This window comes from Ornithodoros turicata, chromosome 1 (assembly GCF_037126465.1).
Source record: "Ornithodoros turicata isolate Travis chromosome 1, ASM3712646v1, whole genome shotgun sequence".
In the NCBI taxonomy this organism is placed as follows: domain Eukaryota; kingdom Metazoa; phylum Arthropoda; class Arachnida; order Ixodida; family Argasidae; genus Ornithodoros; species Ornithodoros turicata.
This window is the reverse complement of record NC_088201.1, coordinates 64,164,277-64,187,779: the sequence shown is the minus strand read 5'-3', so window position 1 is coordinate 64,187,779 and position 23,503 is coordinate 64,164,277. Positions and strand designations below refer to the sequence as shown.

At 47.3% G+C, this 23,503-nt stretch overlaps 1 protein-coding gene across 1 annotated transcript in view; it reads left to right on the top strand.

Annotated features, from left to right (window-relative positions):
* Window positions 1-20,131: 20,131 nt before the first annotated feature.
* Window positions 20,132-23,503, top strand: part of LOC135378320 (uncharacterized) — a 51,457-nt gene continuing 48,085 nt past the window's right edge. The window contains exon 1 of the mRNA XM_064611323.1: window positions 20,132-20,347. Coding sequence (XP_064467393.1) covers window positions 20,234-20,347 — 114 coding nt within the window. The 5' untranslated portion in view covers window positions 20,132-20,233. The remainder of the gene's footprint in view (window positions 20,348-23,503) is intronic.

Below are 23,503 nucleotides of genomic sequence, written 5' to 3'. Positions count from 1 at the left end.
TGACCGTAAATACACAACAAATGGAGTTGTGCTTGACTTTTACGGATTCAACTCTGCTGCTGGACAGTTGGTCCTCCGCTTGATGTACTGCTTGGGACAAAAGTTTACGCAACACCATGGTGTCCTTCTCAACTCGAGCGACAGCTGTGCAGCAAACAGGAGCGGACACACACACTGACATGGATAGAATATAGCTGGTTACTCGTTTCTTATTCGATCTCTTCCTGATAGTTAACAGAGGGCCGCTTCGACGAAGAAATACGTCAGCGCCGTGTTCCGAAACGGTTAGCAAAAGCTGCACCAATTGCTCGTGTACTATGTCTGAAATGCTTTCTTCTTTCTTTTCTTTTGCGTGCAGAGCAGCAGGGTGTGCGGCTTGACAAAGTGAGACGTGATGATGGACATTGGATGAGGAAGGACACATAATCAATTGTTTGATTTTTTTTGTGTGTTAGTTCCGTGTTAGCGCCGCGAAGCAACTGTGGCTATGAGCGGAGTACAGACATGGCAGATGGAGAGAGGACAGCAGGAAGTAGCGGGGGGTTTGTTCAGCTTCGGACCTGAGTCAGCTTCAGAGGGAATTATGCCGACATTCGTATGGAAAGTCTGTCGGAAAACCCAGGGAGAACCTCGGACATTACAGCCGGTAACAGGATTCGAACCCGCGGAAATCCCACTCACAATGTCACGGTAGTTGGCACATAAATAAATATTGGTTAATACACGTTACCAACCAAAGAGAGGCAAAATGACCCGAAACGCGCGTATAGTCAAGTAGCGCAAACAAAAATTCATCCATACGCAAATATATGGCTGCATAAATCGGTTGTTTCAAGGACGAATCATAAAGGACAAAGGTGGCGAGGCCGGCTCTGTAGTTTGGGGACATTGGAAACAGATGTTCGTAACTGGGATGTTACCATTACCGTTTCAATAGCGAGCATTATTTGTGCATTAGCGTTATTAGCGGTATTTGGAGCACGCGAAGTTGATGCGTAAGTGTGCAGAGGAACGATCCACGTTGGGGCTCCCAAGTGGAGCTCCCTCAACCAGCCCTGCTGAAAAGTTTGGAACCTCGAAGGAACCTGACAATATTCACCCATAAATCTACGTTTAAAAGCATCGCCATAAGAAAAACAACAAACTACACGCGCTCTTCGATTTTCAATGCGCGCATCCCGCGGCGGTAGGTAGATGATGCCTACTTTACGAGGCGAAAGGAATCAACTTAGTGCTGTAATATCGGCCTCTGTGATAGTTTACCATCGCTCATATCACGATATTCCTTGCCTTCGCGCCACTGACCTCAGACCTCATCCCAAGCTCCGTGCATCGAAGTAAAGAACAAATGCCATTGACCGCATGATTCTAGGTGGCGTAGTTTTTTTTTTTTTTTTTATTATAATCCAATGACACGTTTTCTGGGACACCCTGTATACTTCTGGAGCTGTTTGTAATCGAATCAGCCAACACTTCGGCTTTAAAAAAACATCACTTTATGCTCTTTTTTTTTCATTTTGCTGCTTAACTTTTCGCTATCATTCATTCAATCGCCAATGTTAAGAGGATTTACCGGAGTTTCAAACAGCGAGCTTTAGTGCAAAGTACGCTATCGCCTTTGCGTACGTAAGTGATAGCATGATCGTTCTGCGCACTGTGCGAAGCTCTCTTTATGAACGCGTTCATGGAGTAGTTGGTACATATTCGATACATAAGATACACAGCCAGAGACAAGGGTTGGCAGACTTCACGCAACAGTTGCTAGCCAACAACTGATAGAATTAAATGCCACCGAAAATAAGGAAAATACAAGGTGAAGTGACAGGTAAAACTTGCTTGTTAGTCGTTGTCTTACTGTTCGGTGGTCAATTCACTTATCGCCACAAGAGATTAGCTACCTGTGCGACTCGCGCTGTTAGACCACCGAACAGGAATATATTGAATAACAAGTCAGTTTTTTTCCTGTCACTTCCCCTTGTGTTCCCCTTGTTTTCTGTTGCATTAGATTAATTCAGTTATTAGTAAGGCAGTTGTTGCGTGTCTGTCGTCCCTTGTCTCTGACTGCGTATCTTCTGTAGCTCTCTTTATGTTTTATGCACTACTTGCACTTATGCACTCAAACTCTCTAGTAGTGAGCTTTAGTGCATACGTTGCGTACGTAAAAGTCCTTTTACGAACGCAAAGGAGATAGCGTACGATGGACTAAAGCGTTGTTGGTTCTGTGCTCTGCGCGCGCGCAAAAACATAGAGAGCTTCGCGCATTGCGCAGGACCACAACGCTATCCCTTACGTCCCTTAAGGAAGATATCAAATCCACAAGCTTAGCAATGTGATGTCACCCGTTTCAAAGAAGCAGTGCGATTGGCTTATCATGTAATATGTATCTCTGAAGTCCCGGCCGCTCTTGTTGCCCACATACGTGAGGCCGACAACGGCAAGCCCTTTCAACATCACCACCACCACCACCACCCGGCCGCTCTTCGTAGAGAGCTTAAAATAAACCTTTACATGCTATTATCACGATGCTGATACACAGACCGCAGGTGTTGTACAGCAGGTGCTCACATATTACATTTCTTGATACCCGTGTGCTTCAATGTGAAGATAAAAAATAAGATATTGTGTGATTTGGAAGTGTCAGAAGAAACGTTACTTCCCTCTTAGGTGTCTCTGAAGTAGCGATAATGTGATAACTGTACGAGGGCGTTGTATGTTTTCTCATTGATATTTTGCTGGTGAACTAAAGATCTATCACAACACGTTGTATGCGCACTTGGAGCTTCTTGATCACACACAGCAGGGTGCTGTAAAAGCGCCTGATGTCACCTTTATGCAAATAAATGTTTCAATGAAAATTGCTTGAAATGTGCGCTGCACTACACTGACCGTATATTCAACAAATGGAGTTGTGCTTGACTTTTACGGAGTCTGGTCCGGTGCTGGACAGCTGGTCTTCCGCTTCTACCAATTGCGCACATACTATGTCTGCAAAGCTTTCCTTCTTTCTTTTTTTCTTTTTTTTTTGTGCAGCAGCATGATGTCAGGCTTGTAGGGATGAGACGGGAAGATGGACACAAATTATACATAAATAAATGTTGGGTAATACCTGTTACCAACCAAACAGAGGAAAAAAATGATCCGAAACGCACGTATGAGAGTAGCCCAACCAAAGTCATCCACACGCAATGATGGCTGTTTGAAGAGAGATGGCATAAAGAAGATTAAAGGAGCTAGGCGAGGATGATTCTGTACGTTCGGGACTTTGGAAACAGATGTTCGTTGCTGGGATGTTACCAATACCCTTTGAATATCAACGTCTTCTCACCTGATTTTCGTTGTCCTTTTTACAGCCTATTCAGGACTTCGGGTTATAGGAGGAGCTGGACCAGTTCCATATTTCCAATTCATGCAAGCGGCATTTGGACCACGCGAAGTTTATGCGGAAGTGTGCAGAGGACCCCCCATCAAATGGGGCTCCCAAACAAACCGAGCGGAAAAGTTTGGAACCTTAAAGGAACCTAATAATATTCACCCACAAACCAGCATTTAAAGGCATTGCCATAAGAACAACAACGCACAACACGCGCCCTTCGATTTTCAATACGCGCATCCCTCGGCGATAGGTAGATGTTGCCTGCTTTACGAGGCGAAACGAGTCAACTGAGTGCTCTGATATCGGCCTCTGTGCTAGTTTACCATCGCTTATATAACGATATTCCTTGCTTGGCACGCCACTGGCCTCAGATCCCCTCACAAGCTCCGTGCATCGAAGCAAGAGTCTCGAGACAGCGAGGGATTTGTTTTATTTTTGCGTGCGCAACAAATTCTACGACCTTATCTGTCTTGTAGGGTGTTTGAGATGCCGTACAGAGCATTCAACTCACGCGTTTCTTGCAAAATGCGTGGTGTATTTGCGTTAACTCACCTGGTTGAGGGCCTCAACCAAAGCTTCAGTGTATCTCGTGAAGCCTCCTTTACAGGTCGGAAATTTGGAACCAAAATGGAACCCCGAAGAACCCAATATTCGTTAACGAAACTTGCACTAAATGTTTCGCTATGACACAGGCAACGTCCCACTAGAGAACGAATGCAAAGCGGCAACAACGGAGCGTGCTGCACGCGATTTGCTATTCCTAATACATGGCTTCTATGGTAGCAGTATGAGGTGAAGCCCGAATTGCTGGGCATGGGATAGATGCGATCGCCTGCCGCCTAAAGAAGCAACGCCCGTCGCGACGCAAGATGGCCCTTTTCTCCTCATAGCAGAATGGCGCTGTGTAGGATTCCAACAAATGTTCTGCTGAGTTGCAGAGTATGCAGACAGTTTCCGTAGCGCCGCTTGCTGTTAAAGACGCCGCATACGGGCAAAGGGAGGTTCTCCGGCGGTTGTTGTGGTTGTCATTTGCCACTTCGAACTCGGTCCCGACACTCGGTCTCCTTTTCCAAGAAGTCCAAGAGGCATGACAAGTCATAGGCTGCAGAGTCACTTCCCTTCACACAGTAATACTCAAGCTCAAGTGCGGGAGGGATCTTCCTACTAACTGCCCTATGAACGGTAATCGCGTACTGGTTCCGCGGTATGCCCAAGCTCTTTTTGGTTGAATCGTACAAGGCGCAGATACATCTAACTCAAGACAAGCAAGTGAAATTGGAGAAATAGAGCCATGCAGATTGGAAAGCAATCTCGGAGTCTTCAGTGAAGACTCGGAACTGCAAGCGTTTTTGGAACTTGAACATCTGGGCATCATCAACTGCGAACTTAGATGCGAACTTCAAGCATTTTCGCTCCACATCCAAACAAGAAGACGGGAAATATGTGGTTCGGTTGCCATGTAATTTGGAGAAATTCCCCGTGTTGGTTGACAACAATGCACACTCAACGACTCAGAAATATCACGAAGAAGTTGTTTCCAGATGACTCTCTAATGCAGGAATATGACCAGACGATACGGGAGTACCCAAAAATGACCACGCGGAACGCTTAAATGATCCTGAAGTAGTTTCGGGACCGTCATACTACATGCCGCATCATGCAGCCATTCGGAGGGATCGTGAGACCTCCGAGGTGCGGATTGCTTTTGATGTTTCATCAAAGGCGTCTGGGTGTGTCTATTAGCGACACCCTGCATTGCGGACCTATCTAACTTGAACCCGGGCGTGCTGGAGCTATTTCTGTGGTTCCGCACTTACGCAGTCGCACTTACAGCCGACGTCGAGAAGGCGTTTCTAGAAACTGTACTGGACGAATCAGACCGTGATTCTTAATGATTTCTGTGGTACTCGACAACTCCAAAGTACGACGAACAGTTACCACCTGTAAAGACATGGCGGGCACTCTCCCGAAAGCTTGGTTGCATGTATAGCACTCATGGTGTGAGGAAGCGCAAACACTATTGCGCATTTCGTTGCCACGACGATTGGTTGGTTCCATGACCTTCTATGAAACAGCTAAGACCTTGCACGTATTCAGTGAAATGCCAATACACAAGCTTATGATGCTGCCGTCTACTTGGTCGCTGAATACGCCGACGGACATTCAGCTTTCATCTATCCCGATTTGACAGCCACCATCCCCAGAAGCCTGGAAAGACCACTGTTGAGAGCCATCCACCGGAATCTGCCTAGGTCAGCTCTACTCACGGCCAACAACACTCTGGAGAACGAGGCTCACAGCAACTTCGCCATGCAACAACACTTGCAAGACGCCGGAAGACACGCTTCACATAATCATGCAGTGTCCATGTTGCAAGACTCACAGATAACGACTTCAAGCCGTGCTCGACAATCTTGACTCCAGAGCTTACAGCTTCTGCAAGCCGAAACGACTGCAAGCCGCAAACGGCTGTCCAGTGCTGGTGTGACGACGTTTGGAACTTGTATACACACGTTCTACGTGCATCCGGCTGGCCGGCATCAGCCCCATCTCATCATCGTATCTTTATGTGTGTGTGTGTGTGTCGGCTACCTCCCCGCTCCCTCTATATGTACTTCACTGGCTTTGCACTGGGCTTTCAGTGGTGAGTCTCTCACCCTTACGGGAGGATATCACGTTCCACGTGACCTTCTGACGCCACCCACTCAAACGTTGCATGGGGTAACTTTGCTAATAATCCTGGTGGGTACCGTGGTACAGGGAGCATCCCAATGAAGACTACTAAGGGACGCTCGCATGTTTTCTGTGGTGAGTAGTTCTACTGGACTACCCAAATCCCAGAGGCAGAGATCTAGCACACCCCTCCCTCTCCTGTGCCACCATCCTATCTCCCCTCTTCTCTCTCCACTGGGTGCACCGAGCCGCCACTCCAGATCAGGCTGACCGCACCTTCCCCCTACATCACCCAACCCATCCACCCACCCACCCAAGTTCAGCGGGAGTCCGATTACATTACCCACATAGACCCCGACTCAAAAGCAGTCATCCCAGAGGACATCGGCCGAAGCCTCGAGAGTGCTCACCGGATCCGGTGAGCTCTCTCGAGGCTTCGGCCGATGGTGTCTGGGTGCTCTGGGACGGCGTCTGGGTGCTCTGGGATGGCGTCTGGGTGCTCTGTATACCGCGATCACGAAGCACACAGACTAGACATTGTGGCGTCGAACCTCTGCAGCAGATGCAAGGTGCCAGAGGACACACAGAGGACACCAGCAAGATCTCGACTGCATGACAGATCTTTAGGACAGAGTCCAACCCAAGTGAGACGGAGCTGTACAGACGCCCGTATAGTGGGAACCCAAGCTCCAAGCCTGTGTGTTCCAAGCCTGTTTCTCGCCAAATAGCACTTACTTGCTTACGACGTGAAGTTGAGTCTTAAACTCACTGCAGGACTGATAAAGGCTTTGTGTCATGCACACTTCCACGATCTATACTTCGACATTTCTGTATTGTTAGAGCCTGGGTAAATGATAATTGAGATAATGTTGAAGAGCTACGTTGTCTTTTTCAAGAGCGCATTCTCACAGTGCATACCGTATCGTACGCGGGCGGCGTACACCGACAGAAAGAAAGCCGTTGTTCATGCGAACATGGCCAATGTCTCAATGTTTTTCTTTTCCTGACCAACCAACCGTGTGAGCATGGTAGACTGTGACAGACAAGGTACAAAATCCCGCAGTGCGCAACAAGAAGAGGACGACGTACTGGACGGCTGTTAGAAGGAAAATGTTTGGCCCAAAACACATAATACCATGATTTGACTGACACGTAAAAAAAATAAAGCACCAACGCCTGGGAGTTTTACGAATCCGTCGACAGCTCGTCCGTCAAGTAAGGTAACTGCAGGTAAGGGCAGGTAGGTGTTCGATGAACATTGTGCTGGTTCCGATGGATACTTCGAAGGGGACCTTTTAAATACTAAAACACGCACACAAGGACGAGTAATGGAGCACATATTTTCCGGAGAAAGTGACGTCTCTGAAGGTCCCGAATGTGCAGTGATTCAGTCGAACCACACTCAACGAACGTCTCTCTCTCGATATGTGTTTGCCGAGCGGACTACCTGCCACGCAAGGGCATGAACCGTGTGTCCTGGGCCGACTTCACAGGGGTTCGGTCGACATTTGCCTCAGAACGTCGAAGGAAAACTCGGGGAGAAACACCCGGACACAGTGGTTTATCCAGAACTGGAAGCATGAGGAGATCAATATAACAAGTGCCTCCAAGTTCTGACGCGGTTTTACGTATCATGCTGGACACGTGCCTAATGCTGAAAGGAAAAACAAAGCGATTGTGCAACTTAATGACATTGGATACCGCCGTCGCATTCCCCTGGCAAACAATAGAAGGCCAGTGGTAGCCACAGAACCCCACCCAACTTCACATATCTAGAGAACGCATTAGGTTTGTAATTCATGAGATGCGTATGCGGAAGCTGTCAGCCAAGTGGGTGCTGCCAAAATGTCTGCATGCGGATGGGAAAGAACGCCGAATGGATGCCTCTAAAGGCGGTGTCCGACTGGGCCGACAACCTACAGAATCTGTCGGCTGACATCCAAAGACATCGTGTCCGCGAACCAGTCACACTGCAGATCCAAAAGACGGCGAACACAGACATCAGTTTGTCGGCCGTCGCCGAATGCCGCTGTAGGCGGGCCCTCCTGACAAACAAGACTGGCACGCTGAATGACAGCGACAAGCTGCGTTGTCCCTTCTTTCAACATGGCGTCCTGCAATAAGCCTTTTGACAAAAGTACGGCGAATTCTCGTTGTTTCGGCCCCTCATCAGCAAGCAGCATAGTATGTTAACGAAATAAACCTGCCTTAGTTACCGTTAATTTTCAATGAGTTGATCAATCGCCCTGAAGCTAGTCATTGTCACGAGCCTCGGGGCAAACACAGACATAGGTGTATCTCATTTCCTGTCACTGTGTCTCCCCTTCTTGCGTTGGCCTTGGACGGCCTTGCAATGCGCTTTCCGTGGCGTATTGGGCGCTTCGTGATTGCGTTAGGTGAAGTGGGATTGTGCCGGCTGTCATATGTGTTGTGTGCTTTCATGGACCCCCACTCTGTTTTGCGATTCGTCAACAGTGCGCCGAGTAGTGACTTCGTAGCTCTTCGATCTACGCTTCGTAACTCCACCCAACGAGGGACCTCAAGCTTGAACTTCTGGACAGTCAGACTCCACAACCGCAAGATCCATTTGTTTTACCCGCAAGTGTATTCTGACCGCAAGTTGATTGATTGATTGATTTGTAAAAGAAAAAATGGAGATGTTAGTCTCGAGCCACTCGGGACTGGCCTACCGCAAGTTCAATTTCTTCCGTCTTACTGTTCTCCTTCAACTGTTTCACCAAGCTGAGTTTGTTGCAATATTTCATGTTCCCGCATAACTGGTAGAGTATTTTTCATAAATTATGCTACCGAAACAAGTGTGCGACTGGATTACTCAATGATCGGGTGACCGGCAAGTCCTGTACGTAAGCTATGCAAGTTTCCAGGGTTGCGGAGTCGCCACTCCGGAGTTGGAATGATTCCGGAATTATTCCAGATTTTCCAGAGCCCGGAATGGAATTGGGATGGAATGGCGGAAACTGTCCTAGGAATGGAATGGGAATGGAAGTAGGCAGCTTTTCGCAGGAATGGAATTGGAATGGATGGTCTGGGCGCCCCGGTGCCTGCTGGGCTAGCCAGTACGGTTACCGGTCCCTTTTCTTTTATTGATGGGTTAACAGAATGGAATGGGGTTGCCAAGCCCATTCCAGGAGTGGGAATTGGCCATACCTTTTCATTCCGAAGAATTGAAAGGAATGGGATTATCACAAATCTCCATTCCTCGGAATGGAATTGGAATGGAATTGGTGGCCCCATTCCGCAACCCTGCAAGTTTCACGCACGAAAGCTTGTAAAATGTTTGCGTGTTGTTAAATAAATGTGTATGCTTCTACCGTTTAATGTCGTTTCTGAATCGTCCACGGCACATTAAACCAACTTTCCTAGAAAAAGAAAAAAAAAATGCTTTTCGTGCAGTACGTGTCGGTTGTCGGCGATATATTTTGAGCAACGATCAAACCGCTGAAGACATGTCGTCAGACACTGTCTGCCTGCCGATTTTGTCATCTAAATCTGTCATACTGAAGCGACATTTTGTCGACTTGCGTCTGTCGCTGTCGGTCGGCGCAGTGTGACAGCTGTATCCGCTCCTTGCAGTAGAGTTTCTCCAGCAGCTGGAGCGCCCCCTACCAGCCACATGTTAACATTTGGGTAGTAACTTCGGGGCGGCTCTCCTACTTTCCTTCGGTTAGACTTGTCTCGCTAAATGGTATCCACTAAAGTGAAGCTTATTACAATCGCTCAGTACAGCGCACCTTTATTTAGTGGCTCTACGTTAGACAAAGTTACACTGCACGTTCGTAATTTTTTGTAATGAAACATGTATGAGACGCGACAAGTTTGCCAGGCATGACTCTAGCAAGGCAGACCTCGCCGAAATAGAGGAGGACTCGAATACTCTCAATTTCTCCCGTAGGTTTGACATTTTTACGGTTTTCTTTGTGTTTTTTTTTGTTTTTTGTTTTTGCGGTGGGTCTTATTTTTTTCTGGTTTCTGACGGATAGGTTGGTGATCTCTTTTGGTACATTCCTTGTAAAATTCGATGGTGAGGTGAAATTGCGGTGCTACACGGTCATCCTTAGGAAGCACCCGTAATAAATAATCGTGAGTTTTAGCATACCGTACGCTGTCGCCTTTGCGTACGTAATGGGTAGCGTCTTAGTTCTGCGCAATGCGCGAAGTCCTGTTTATGTCTTGCGCGTGCGAAGAACCACCAACCTGTCCCTTACGTGCGCAAACGCGACAGCGTACGTTATACTAAAACTCAATATTAAGTGTGCAGCAAAATACGCGGAAATCCACTCCTCTCATTACAGGGCTCTTTAACCGACAAACTAAAAAGACCTTACGTAATATTAAGCTAAAGGTGTCGTCATGTCTACTGTTCAATGAAAGAAGGTCTAAAAATTGCGGTGTAGTTCTGCATTTTCGAAATTTGATTTCGAACGGTTCTGCGGAGTGTACTATTAAAGTTGTGCAGTGGGTTCTCACAGACATAATTTCGTTGATGCCAGACAGCCACCAGGCCAAGGAAACGCCAGCTCAGTATCCATGGCAATTTTAATCGAAATTTGTTGCCGATTGATTGATTCTTAAAAGAAAAAAATGGAGGAAATTTGTTATCACCTGTACCGTTTGTAAATAGTTTATGCAAACCCAGTGACCAACGTAGCTGTGACATACCTCTCCGCGTGTTTTAACTCTACATCTGCATTCCCCCTCCCTCCGTAACCATAACGATACCATAACCGTTCAACCATAACATAACGATTCAACAAACCGACCACTATTGAGATTACATCTGTGCGGAAATAGAATTCCGCAAAAGTCGGCGATTTTGGCATGGTTCCAAGCCAGCACACATTGCGACAATGCACCAGGACATCTTCAGCACTAGTCGAGTGATGTGCATTCAGAGGTTCTTGACCCTTTGACAGCGCTACTTTATCCAAAAATTTGTCCAGGAAGTTCATGGGCCAGAAACCGTGTCATAACAACAATCGGCAGCTTTAGCTATTTCTAGGCCAAGTAGACCAGGAACAGCCGCAACGCAGTCAAATCGTGTAGTCAAAGCGAGGATACGCACCCTGCACTACCGAACATTTTGCACAGCGCCAGTACGGGGCATGCGACGCTGGCTCCACCTGCGTGGTGCAAGGAGCGGATGTGGCGACACAAAGTATGGTGACAATGTCTGTCTTCCGTCGGCGCCGTGTCGGTGTCGTTACAGTGCCCTGTAGTGTCGTTGTGCGGCGCGGTGTCGGTCCAATGTGACAGCACCTTAAGTTAATTCTGTAGCATTCCGAGCGTTCTAGTGACACTTTTCTTGAGCGGCTTGTTACAGTTCATGGAACATGGTTGCATCACTATGATCCTGAGACAAAACAACAGTCCGTCAAATGGCGGCACTCGGGTTCTCAGAGGCCGATGAAGTTCAAGACTCAACAATCAGCGGGAAGGTCACGGTTTTCTGAGACGAGAAAGGTGTTTTGATGACCGACTATTTCCAGAAGTGTCAAACAGTTAATGCAGCATACTACTGTCGCTTGTACTGCCGGTTAAAGGGATGCTTTGAAAGAACAGCTGCGCGGGAAACTACGGAAAGGCATCCTCCTTTTACAGGACGATGCACCGGCTCACAGAGCAGGCAAGACATTGCAGGTTCTGAAAGACGGAAATTGACCGCCGTATTCTTGAACAAGCCTCGACTCGACGCTCCGCCTCGACTCCAACGAGTGGAGGAAAGTGGCGCTGCTCCACTCGAAGAGCCCATGCGTTTCATGAACCCGCTTCGGGGATTCCTCCGCCAAGGCGCTCCTCGAGAAACCGTCCTCGAATAAAGCTGTAGTCTCGTCCCCAGCCGTCTTTCGGGACCACTCGAAAATGTTAACTATCGTGCTTAAAACACATTTATGGCACGAAAAATAAATGTAATTCTTTACTTTATTTCGACCAACGTGCATTACAAATACAAACACAAAGGTCTGCAAGTGTTTGAAGAAGGGTGCAGGTGTTTCGAACAGGCAAACAGACTGATAGGTTTCCTAGTTTTCTGGTCTGGCAATTACAACCACAACGGCACCAGCTAGCTTAATGGCATGGTCACATCGTATCAAATAATATGAAAGATGATGTCACTGCTTGTCACTCTTCTATTATGTTACAATATGTGGCGTGAATGACTGTTTGTTAGCGGATGGGTACGTTTACCCAACGCCTTGAGGGTAGCTATAAACAATCAAACAAACAAAACAGATTTTACAACAACATCCCGAGCAAAGAATCGTGGAGACCATTCTTGGGGGTCACCGCGAGCATGTCGTACCAACTTTTATGGCCCTCAATCGCGCTCTGCCTAAACGGTGGAGCCTGTTATCCCACCCAACAAACGGAATTCGTACTATTGGAACAACAACTGCAAAAAAAAAGAAAACGAGAAAAAAAAACATGAATGGAAGATTTGTTGAGCCGTTTCGGTGATAGCTGGAGCAGGGTTGGGCCAGCTTGATGCAGTATAAAGATTACGGAAAAACATTGAGGAGGCAGATCAGATGTTTATTTTTTTAGATGTCCAGTCAATGCACTGTTTCTTTTTTTGCACCACTTTTTGCGTGAAAACATCCTTCAAACACACCTTCTTTGTGCTAAATAGCGCGACAGAAGGAAAATTCATTACACCTTGTCCTGAAAAGTGTGCTGGCGAGAAGGTGTGGGATTTTTTCCACAACGCGGCACACCGTCGTTTCTGACACATTCACAATGTCTCCCGTGGCAGTTCGAAAAGTCCTAACGCCATAAAATCACATGTCGACGGGCAGCTGTAGCACAGGAGGTAGAGGCAGCCCACAATTGCACACATTTTCCTCCTCTGGCAATGTATCCAAAAGGCTTCGTACGGTTTTCTTAATGAAGCGGTACCGTATACCATATGAAGAACTCGTGATCATCAAAATGGTCAAAAGGAGTTTGATGGCCCCTTATTGAACGTTGTCGCTCAGTGGTAATGTTGTCAGCACAAAGTTAAATGCCATCGTGGCACAAAACGCAGTCGATGGACGCAGCGAACGACCTGTCTTCCGCCATGACACCAGCCAAACTCGAGTTGAGGAGCGTTCTCGAGGTAGCACCGATGCTACTTCGAGATTTTCGAGGAATGCACGGAGGAATTCCTCCACTCGAGGGGCGTTTCGAGTCAAGGTCGATTTATGAAGCGCAAAACCGGCCTCGACGAGCAGCTGGAGTCGAGTTTCGAGTCGAGGCTCGTTCAAGAATACGGCGGTGAGTGCGGGAAAGTGCGTATCTTTGCACAGTTCGCGATTCAGATAATCAGCCAATGTCAGTCAATGTTGCACCGTCACGCGAGTGACGGGGCATACATCAACGAATCATCAGCGCATGTGCAACCTGCCACGGTGAAAGGCCGCACTAAGCACTGTGATACATCATATGAAATTTCGATTGCTATAACCGTTACAAGCACACTGACGGTGTGCTTGTAACGGTTATAGCAATCGAAATTTCACTCATCGCCGCTGGCTCCATGTTGCCGTGAAGAGATATTTCTGTATTGTTTGCTGAAGCACCTCAAGTGTTGGGTTACCGTGATAACGTATGCTCGTTGTGTACACACATTCCTCAAGGCAAGCAAGAAAAGAGACGCCGTACGTCTCGTCGTACCTCCGGAAATGATCCTGCATGAGAAGGTACGCGTAGTATTTTATCGACGATGATGACATTCAAGTGCCAAAGGTTTGCTTTGTCCTCTTCACAGCATGTATTGTGTTCTTCATTGCCTTAGTGATAAGGTAGAGTCCATTGATGCGTTGCACAGTATCCTGCCATAACCATGGAGACTGATTTTACCATGCTACGTAGCGGTAAGTTTGAATGGAATTGCGTCATTTAGGCCATGGCCACAGACAACCTTGTACTGCTTGCGCTGCTGCATGGATGAGGCACAGCAGTTGTGAAACTTTTGGTTGGAAGTATAGGCCCCGGGCACTAAAGTTTCGGAGTACTGGTAGCGCCCCCTCCCGTAAAGGCAGTTGGGTAGGTGATTGACACATGGCGGCACTTGGAACTCCAGAACAAGTCGCATAACCAATCAGCGGATTTCTTGGTGGATCTGACTAAGTTCGCTACGGGCTCTCTAATTCTGTAAAAAAAAACAAAAAAAAAAAAACGCTAGGTTGACTTGGGAAATTTTGGAATTCAATTAAAGAAATTCCATTTACTTTAATTAAAATCAGATGAAAATATTTTTGCAAGATGGCAAATTCAGTTGCCACACAAGTGCCTTTACCCCGTATTTTTCCGTCGCCCCGTTTTTTTATAAAGTCCGAATGACATGTTTTTTGAAACACCCTGTATACGAGCCGCATGTACTTCTCAAAATTAGGAAGAGACCTTGTTCTTGAAAAAGCGACGCAAGTAAAATAAGTGCGAAGTGTTTTTTTTTACAGAATGTTTTTTTTTTTACAGAATTAGAGAACCCGTAGCGAACATAGTCAGATCCACCAAGAAATCCGCTCGATGATGCAAGTGGAACTGCCCCCAAAAAGTCCCGAAATTGAGGCTTCAAAGTTTTGGGTATTCTACGGCGCACCAAAAGATGCGCGGAGAGGAGGACATGCTCCTGCGCCCATGAAGCTAGAACAATTTATCGCCGGACCGGCGTGCAGCACACACACTCTAAAAACAGAGGGGGGGGGGGGGGTAATGGCAGGATAGGCTCTAAAAACAGAACTTGACCGCATAGCACGCTGTGCGCCAACCATTGCCGAATGATATGGTTATCGTTTCTGATTCGAAGAGAGAGAGGGCATACGCCTTTTTGTGACAATTTGGATATATGAAAATTGCCACAAAAAGGCGTACGCCCCCTCTGTCTTCGAATCAGAAACGATAACCCTATCATTCTTCGCAATGGTTGGCCAGAGCGTGCTATGTGGTGAAGTTCTGTTTTTAGAGTGCAAGACGCGCCGATAACAAGGCGGGTGACATTCCACCATACGTTGATAAGCGGCAAAAAAAAAAAAAAAGGATCCCGCCTCTTTTTTCCGCCCTCTTTTTTTTCGACCTTCTATCTTTCATGGGGGCAGGAGCATGTCCTCCTATCCGCGCATCTTTGCGACTGATTTGGTGCGCCGTTGAATACCCGAAACTTTGAAGCCTCAACTTCGGGACTTTTTCTGGGCAGTTCCATTTGCAATATCGAGCGGATTTCTTGGTGGATCTGACTATGTTCGCTACGGGTTCTCTAATTCTGTAAAAAAAAACACGTTAGGTTGACTTGGGAAATTTTGGAGTTCATTTAAAAAAAGTCAATTTCTTTCAATTAAAATCAAATGAAAATATTTTTGCAAGGTGGCAAATTTAGTTGCCACACAAATGCCGTTTACCCCGTATTTTTCCGTCGCCCCGGTTTTTTATAAAGCCCGAATGACACGTTTTGTGAAACACCCTGTATGTGTGCAGCAACCTGCCTGGTTCTTCAACTATATAGTACTTACGGGCAACATTTCCATTCCAGGTAACATGAGGGGAAGACTCGAAGGGCCTCTCTTGTCTTCTCCTCATACTCAAGGAAATGGTACCTACAAATTCATTACACCAGCTCGCTTGCTTCCTCCTACTTTGCTGAACCTTCAACTATGTCACGCATTATTTGAGCGTGCAGTCATATGGCACACCCTTAGGACAGGTGCTGCTGGTGGCGGTAATGATGGAACAAGTTGTCGTATAGTCGGCCACGCTCAGGACGGCAACGTCACGACAATCGCAGGGGGGGGGGGGGGGTATCGTGCGTCCTTGGCTGACTTCACAGGGAACTGTGCCGACATATGTGCAGACAGCGCTGCTGGTGCCCGGATTCGAACCCGGTTCACTTTGGCACCGTCACCGATTAACAACGTATCTAGCCAGCCAACCATCGTCCTGAATAACATCGTTCTCCCCCTGATTAGTTAAAAACGGGAGGCGTGCGCCTTTTTGTGACACGTATGCCGTTATGTTAATTGTCACAAAAAGGCGCACTCCCCTCGCCTTCCACAAATCAGGAATGACAACGGTATCATTCTGTGCAACGGTTGGCCCTCTTAAGCAGCAGGAACAAACCGGGACGAAGAGAGGGGTGAAATGTGCATAGGTGGGCATTTTCCCGCGGCCGCACTCATCCTCACCTCACGAAGCACAGACTTTCTTGGCCTCACTCACCCTCACCAAATTTTCCTCACCAGTAACTAAACCTCAGTCACACTCACCCTCACAATCCATTTTAAATTTTGCCTTCACAAACCTCACCTCAGGGCATCGGGATCCCGAGAGGCCTCACCATCCTCACCCTCACATACCTTCACCTCATGAGGCTATTCACATCCCTTATGGCCTCATGTATCTTCACCTCATGAGGTCCTCATCCTCACGTGTCCTCATCTCATGAGGGCCCTCATGTCCTCACGGCGCCTCACGTACTTTCGCCTATTGAGGACCCACATGGCCTCACGAGTCCTCATCCTAACGTGTCCTCACCTCATGAGGGCCCTCATGGCCTCACGACCCCTCATCCTCACGAACCCTCGCCTCGTGAATACCGTTACGGCCTGACGTGTCTTCAAGTCACTAGTAGGCACATCAGCCTCAAAAGAACTTTCCGTCATGTTCACATGACACATCGGCGTTGAACTACTGTGTCAGTAGCTGGTACCAATGTTACTGCGCGGCATTAAACTATTTATAGGGTTTCGTGCAGTGCTTGGATAAATTCGGTAACAGTTGTTACTGTCACAGTGAGGTTTAACGTTAGTGTTTGGCATCAGCAAAGAGGAGCAAGAACCCATCACCTCATCCGTGAGGTCCCTTACGAAAGGCCTCATGGCCTCATCCGTGAAGTTCCTCGCAAAGGGCCTCACCTATGAGGCTCCTCACGGAATACGTTGTACCCTCACGTATTGATGGCCTGACGACGACTGGCCTCATGGGGGCCCTCACGGTGGGTCTCATGAAGGACAATGCCTCACGACGGTCCTCGTGAGGAACATTCAGCATGGTCTGGCCTCACTCACCCTCACCTCACGACGATGAGGTGAGGGTGAGGCGTCTTCATGAGGGTCCTCATGAGTGAGGACGCCCAGCTGTGGAAATGTGTACCACTGCAAGGTTTCTTCTAGGCATTAACGGACACGAGCCACAGACGATGCACAGAACTGATTCTAACTCGAAACGTGATGAACCAAAACAAAAGGCTACACGGAAGGACAGCGCGTCTCTTCCGCACTCGTCATAGATGATATGAATATGAATCCGACGTGAACCCTGTATGAACCAGATGTAATCGGTGTTGTACGTAACCCCGTTACAAGTAACGCCGTTACTGTAATCAATACTTTTTCCGGTATCGAAGTGCGGATCGCGATACATGAAAAAAACACACACAAAAAAAAAAACAAATTGTAACGGTATCGGAAAAGTGTTTCCGTTACAAATTTATGGTAACGCGATCTCCGTATCGTTACCGATGCCGATACTTTTTTAGTGCACTACCCTTTCTTCACCGACCATATCTCTTATTCATTGTCACTCCGCGTAGCGCTCGGCGCGAATGGTGGTGGCAGAGGCCCGAGAGCTGTCAGTAGAGGTCTTATGTCTCAGAGAAACTGTGCGCCATTATCTACGCCTCGTCGCGGAACACCGCCGTCACCCGTTGGTTTCGAAGCTCAAAAGGCGGAGGTGGAGCAACATTTCTCGCTGCATCGCTTCTGTACACCCGAGGCTACCGGTCTTTGTTGGCAGATGAATCGTCCCCAGGTCCCCTCTGTGGGTTTTTTCGATACCTTCAATCTCTACTACCATTCCTTGGCTTAAGAACAAGAAGGATCACGTTGCAGCACCCGTGTTGAAACAACTTGCGCTAGACATGATGCAGTGCCGTTATCCTTCGCATACTGCAGTATTCAGAGATGGGTCGACCAACTCCGACTGCTCCACTGCTGCGTTTACAATCCCGACTGTGTCGTCGTGCCACGCATACCGTCTCTCGCACCGCACCTCATCCACGTCTGCAGAGTTGCATGACATTTTGTTCTCCCTCAAACACATTCCAGCCGCCGATATCAGCAGCTGGGTTATACACTGCGACTCCAAGGCAGCTCTTCAGTGTATAGCGAACATGGGTATTCGTGGATCACTGGCGCCAGTGGTTGTGGAAATACTAGAGGAACTAAACCGTCTTGACATGAGCGGGTACTCTATCTACTTCCAGGGGGTTCCTGCACACTGCAGCATCCGCGGCAATGAAGAGGCTGACGGGGCTGCAGCAGCTGCGTATCATTCCCGATCAAGCGTGCGGATTACCGTCCCCAAAGGCGACAGGCGAACATTCCTCAATGATGTGGTGAGGACTCCCGCACAAGCGCAATGGTCCCGTGGCGTTCCATCAAGGGTTCTTATGCGTGAAGTGGGCCCTGACGTTTTCTTCACCATGCCATCTCGTGTGCCTCGCCACTTTGCATCGCTTGTGCACAGGCTTCGTCTCTGGGTTGCATTCACCCCCCATTTCAAGCATCTGATAGGCCGCTCCGGCTCTATATGCTCTGCTCTCGCTGTGCTGTTTTGGGGGATACTAGGCATGTGCTTCTCGATTGCCATCTTTACACCTCCCAAAGGGCAGCTCTGCAGTGTCGCCTGCAATCGATCGCGGCTGCACCATTCACATTGACAACCATCCTCGGCCCTTGGTCTAACCAGATCGACCATCGTCAAGCTCTTGAGTACTTCCAAATTTTTCTCCGGGACACCGGTCTCCTCTCTACCCTATGATGTACCTGCGTACCTGTGTGCTGTGTGTTTTTGTTTGTTGTGTTTTTGCCTAGCGTTCTGTCGACGTCTCACTGACTCCACTGACTATCAACCCCTATTCAGCGTCGTTCATCACCTCATCACCAGGACACATCTCATCCTATACCCATTGTGCCTTGGGGTAGTGGGCCGCACCTCATGTGCCGGATTTCCCCATTCATCATCATTAATTTATCTGTTGTTGTTGTTAGCGGTCGGCAAGAAGCCTACGTCCTCCGTAACGGGAATTATGCCAAACGCATATTAATTTTTTTTCTTCGAACATGGAGGGAATAACCACGCTGGGCCCAAAAAAGTTCAGGTCAACAAACAGAGGTCAAGTTCCTGACAGTGCGCTCTGGATTCCACTGCTAAGCTGGTGTGTCGCACTGAGTCAAGCTCACATATATATACTGTGCTACTGTTAACTTCCGATAGGTTCCCTTGGTCATTCGACTCCACGGTCTTTATGACTAACGTGCACTGACACTAACGTAATTGTCATATCGGCCTCTGTCAGTTTGCCGGAGAGACCGCGGCCTGCTAAGGATGACAGAATAAAGCTTTGAGAACTATGCTATTCATAAAAGTCAAGAAAAGTGTCCGAGCTACATAATAAATATGCTGTCCTTTTGCTGCAAAACTGCCTTCACCTAATTTGCTATTACACAAATGGTGTGTTCACGTTCACGAGACTTCGATATTGCATGATTGATTGATTTTAAAAGAAAAAAAATGGAGATGGTAGTCTCGAGCCCCTTCGATGTTGCATCTTTTTCGTATTTCCAACAAAAGTATTGGGCAAAGTATCACGTTACTTGTTTTAATATCGGTAGCGGTACTTCGTTTCTTTAAAAACGAAGTATCGATATCGGTATCGCGATACCATATTTCGGTAACGGGTACAACACTGGATGTAATCAAACACCATATCCTGAATTCCAGGTCCTCAATTAACCAATAAAAGAACCGCGAACGATGTTGATTCAATTTCTTATATTGACCGACTGGAACTAAAACACAAAAGCTGCAAATGCAATGCAAAAAAAAAAAAAAAAAAAAACAAAAGCAAAATGCACAACTCCTTGTGCCTATTCGTCAACTGCCATTCTTTAAGAGCAAATCATCAATTGAACTGTACATCACCGTGTTCGACTAACGAACTCGCTCTTGATACCGTACATGCGTCAAGTACCTGGCCGGTATCGCGTTATCGTGCCACAGTCCTTGGGAGCCTGTATCAGTAATCATGTCCACGACCTACTGGCGGCGAGTGGTTTGAGTCACAAGCTCCTATAGGTTTCATAACGGTAGCTGCATCGCTCCGGAGTCGTAATATAGTAACAGCTGTTCGGAATGGCTGAGGAGGCACGTCCAGACCCACAGACTACCAGGAATCCGCTGCTCGAGATGAAGGTGAATGTGGCCTTTGCAAAGTCCAGACTTGGAATCCTCCTGGCTGTTGAAGTGGTAAGATACCATTACATCCTTATAGCTCCACAGTAATATCAAGGTTGTGCATTCATTATTCGTGTAAAACTTTGAATGACCTGTCGTTTCCAGGCACGATCCAATAGCGCAGGGTTGTCCCGCGCCACTCAGTTTACATAATCTCCAGCTAAATCTGAAATTATGTCCACGAAATTGTGATGTTGTGAAACGGTTCTGAATACCTCGAATATTTTCCGTAAAGCTACGCATAAATGCAAAAAAAAAACAAAAAATAAAAATAGAAAAGAAGAAAAAACTTTCAATAATGTCTTTTTATTTTGTACGGGAATCCTATTCAGCAGTCAATCCTCCTATCGAACGGATTCAGCATCCTATTTCTGTTCCTGTGTTATGACCACCGGATTTTCACACACGGGCGCATTCCAAGGCAATGATTTTGAAGCAAAAATTGTGTCTGGGAACCTCTCTAAAAGCATTGTTTTCCTACTACAACTAACTCTCTACTTTAAACTAGCGGGCTTTGTCCCAGCGACTATTTTCATTGCGCCAAGAGGGCCGCAAAAATTTTTGAGAACCATGGCCTTGTTGCTAGAGGTTTCTTGGGCAATACGCAGGGCGGAAATCGGCAAGAATGCTCGTTGTTCTGTTGGATATGCTATAATAACAGAGTTCTATCCGTGAAGAAGTAATACCTCTGTGGGAATTGAGGGATGGTGACACGAATGAGGAGCGGTGTACCTAGTTGATTTGCATGTTCGTGGCAAAAAGATTGTTATGTCGTGTATACATGTCTCGCGCAACCACATCATTGCCGTTTCGTGGTACATATATTGTATGTGTATATGTTGTAAACTATTACGAAATATTTTATCACTGTGACACTTCAACATGCAAAGTGTGTATAGATACGCTGCGGTCCTTGTATTGTGTTCGTGATAACACGACCACAACCCAAGCGCCGCGTGCACCTTCCTTGTAGTGCATGCTTGTGATGGGGTAATATTTGAAGTGCGTACTGATTTAGTCCGAGCGAAGTGAGTTGGTGTTCTTCTTGCCTTGCAGACAGACAATTCATGTTGACTGCACAGCGTAGTTTAACAGATTATTGCTTGCAAACCCACCACAACACGTGGCAGAGCACCATTAACCCAGACAGAGCACCCAAAATTGTGGTGAAATAGGGAGCCTGCATGCGCGTTCTCCTCCTCCGTAGTCGTTGACAGGGGGAGGGGGGTATGTTTATTGAAAAAGAAAGGGAGGAAAGGTTAGTCAGGCGTAGGCCGACTTGCTATTCCTTTACAAAAAAAAAAAAAGAAGAGAAACAAAACAAAAACCACAGACACACAAAAGGGGCCCTTAGAGGCTGGCCAAGAGGCCGGTGGCACGAAGAAAGCTCAAGAGGGTAGTCGTAACCGCCCCCTGGTTGTGCAGGACCGGGCCGAGTAGGGTGGCTAAAGAGATGTTAGGATAGTTGTCGCAAGTGGCATTGGAAGATGAGTCTTTGAGATACCGGTTGTAGAATAATAGGTAGAGCTCAATGTCGGCTTCCACGCAACAAGTTGTGCAATTGGGGGAGTTCGTCTGGCGCATTTTATACAGGAGTGAGGGTGTGCGTGCAACATTCATTCGATGACGATGGAGGCGTGACTCTTCAGCTCTATTGCAAAGGCACGCAATAGTAAAGTCCTGCGGGGGGTCAAGGAGACGTAAGAAATGATCATATCAGGCAGAGTCCGCTCGGAACTGCCGGGTACGGACACAGCGCCACCGGCGAATGTGCAAGGAACAGGCAGAGGTCGTTAGGGGTAGAGGGGTAGCAGAGAGAGCTCTGGGTAGATGTTACGAGTCTCGCCATTGTGTCTGCGCGGTGTTACCAAGAAGGCCTACGTGTCCCGGGATCCACTGAAGCGTCACAGAATGGCCAGTAGCCGCGAGTTGTGTGAAAGCTTGCAGTATGAGCGCGTGGAGAGTGCATTATGCGCTGGGGCGAAAAGAGAGCAGCAGATCCAGTGAAGCCTTACTGTCAGTCAGAAAAACCCACTGCGCAGCCAGCAGGCCGAGCAAGTGCTGTAGAGCCGACAGGACGCCGATGATTTCTGCTTCCAAAGAGGGCATCGGGTAAGAGAGGGCTTGCTGAAAGCCACTATCAGGGATATAAAGTACAGCGCCCGAGCTGTGGGGACTTCCTAGAGACGGGTCCGCGCTTGCGGCTCGGGGCATCCGGCATTTTAGGTCACATCTTTCCGTCTTTCGTTCGTGTCAGAGTTCGCCCTCCTTACCTCTCCTCAGTGGCAGCTTCATTCGCTTTAGACCCTGTGCTGCGCGCATGCAATGTAGTTCTACCGCAGTGCTTGACGAGCAATCCGCAGTTGATAGCAACTTCAACACAGTGTTGCCGGTAATTTTCAATTTCAATGTTCTAGGATACTATAAGTGGAACTGGGATGAAAAGTGTGACGTCAGAGTATAAGGACTCAGGTTATACATTTTAAGAGAAAAAAATAAAAAATGAAAGAAATTGAGATCAAAATTATCTGAGATTACACGTCTAACAGTGTATGGATCTGGCTGTGAATTGGCAGTTTGAAGCTACACAATTATATTACTTTCTGCACAGAACGTGTGTCAGTTTCACTGCTCCTTGTTACCTGCAACGCATGAAGTTGGAGTGTCTGGCGGAAGTCCTGCTTTCAGTGTGTGTAGAAATATACAGGGTGTCCCAGAAAACGTGTCACCGAATTATAATAAAAAAACTACGCCACCTAGAATCATGCGGTAAACAGCATTTGTTCTTATTAGGTTTTTGCCACCTCCTAATGTGTATGTCATGTACTCAAAGTTTAATTATGTAAATATTTGCGAACTGAACTCGGAAATTTGCCAAGTAAAGGTCACTTTTTTACCCCACCAATATGAACAGCGTGCCGAATTCACTCAAATTCATGATAATTCACAGTGATATTCACGAGCTATCCCATCGGAAAAAATAGCCGAATATCATGCTTTTCGGAGCACCGGACCATAGCGCGCGATGACTTTTTGAGCGCAATCGCTCTCAGTGCGACGATAGGAGGTTCCGAAGCCAGCCCACAGAGTGATAGTAGAAAAAGTAACAGTTCCTAAAATTGGGAGAGGGAAAGCATTATCCCAGCGAAAGTCGGACGTGATAAGCCG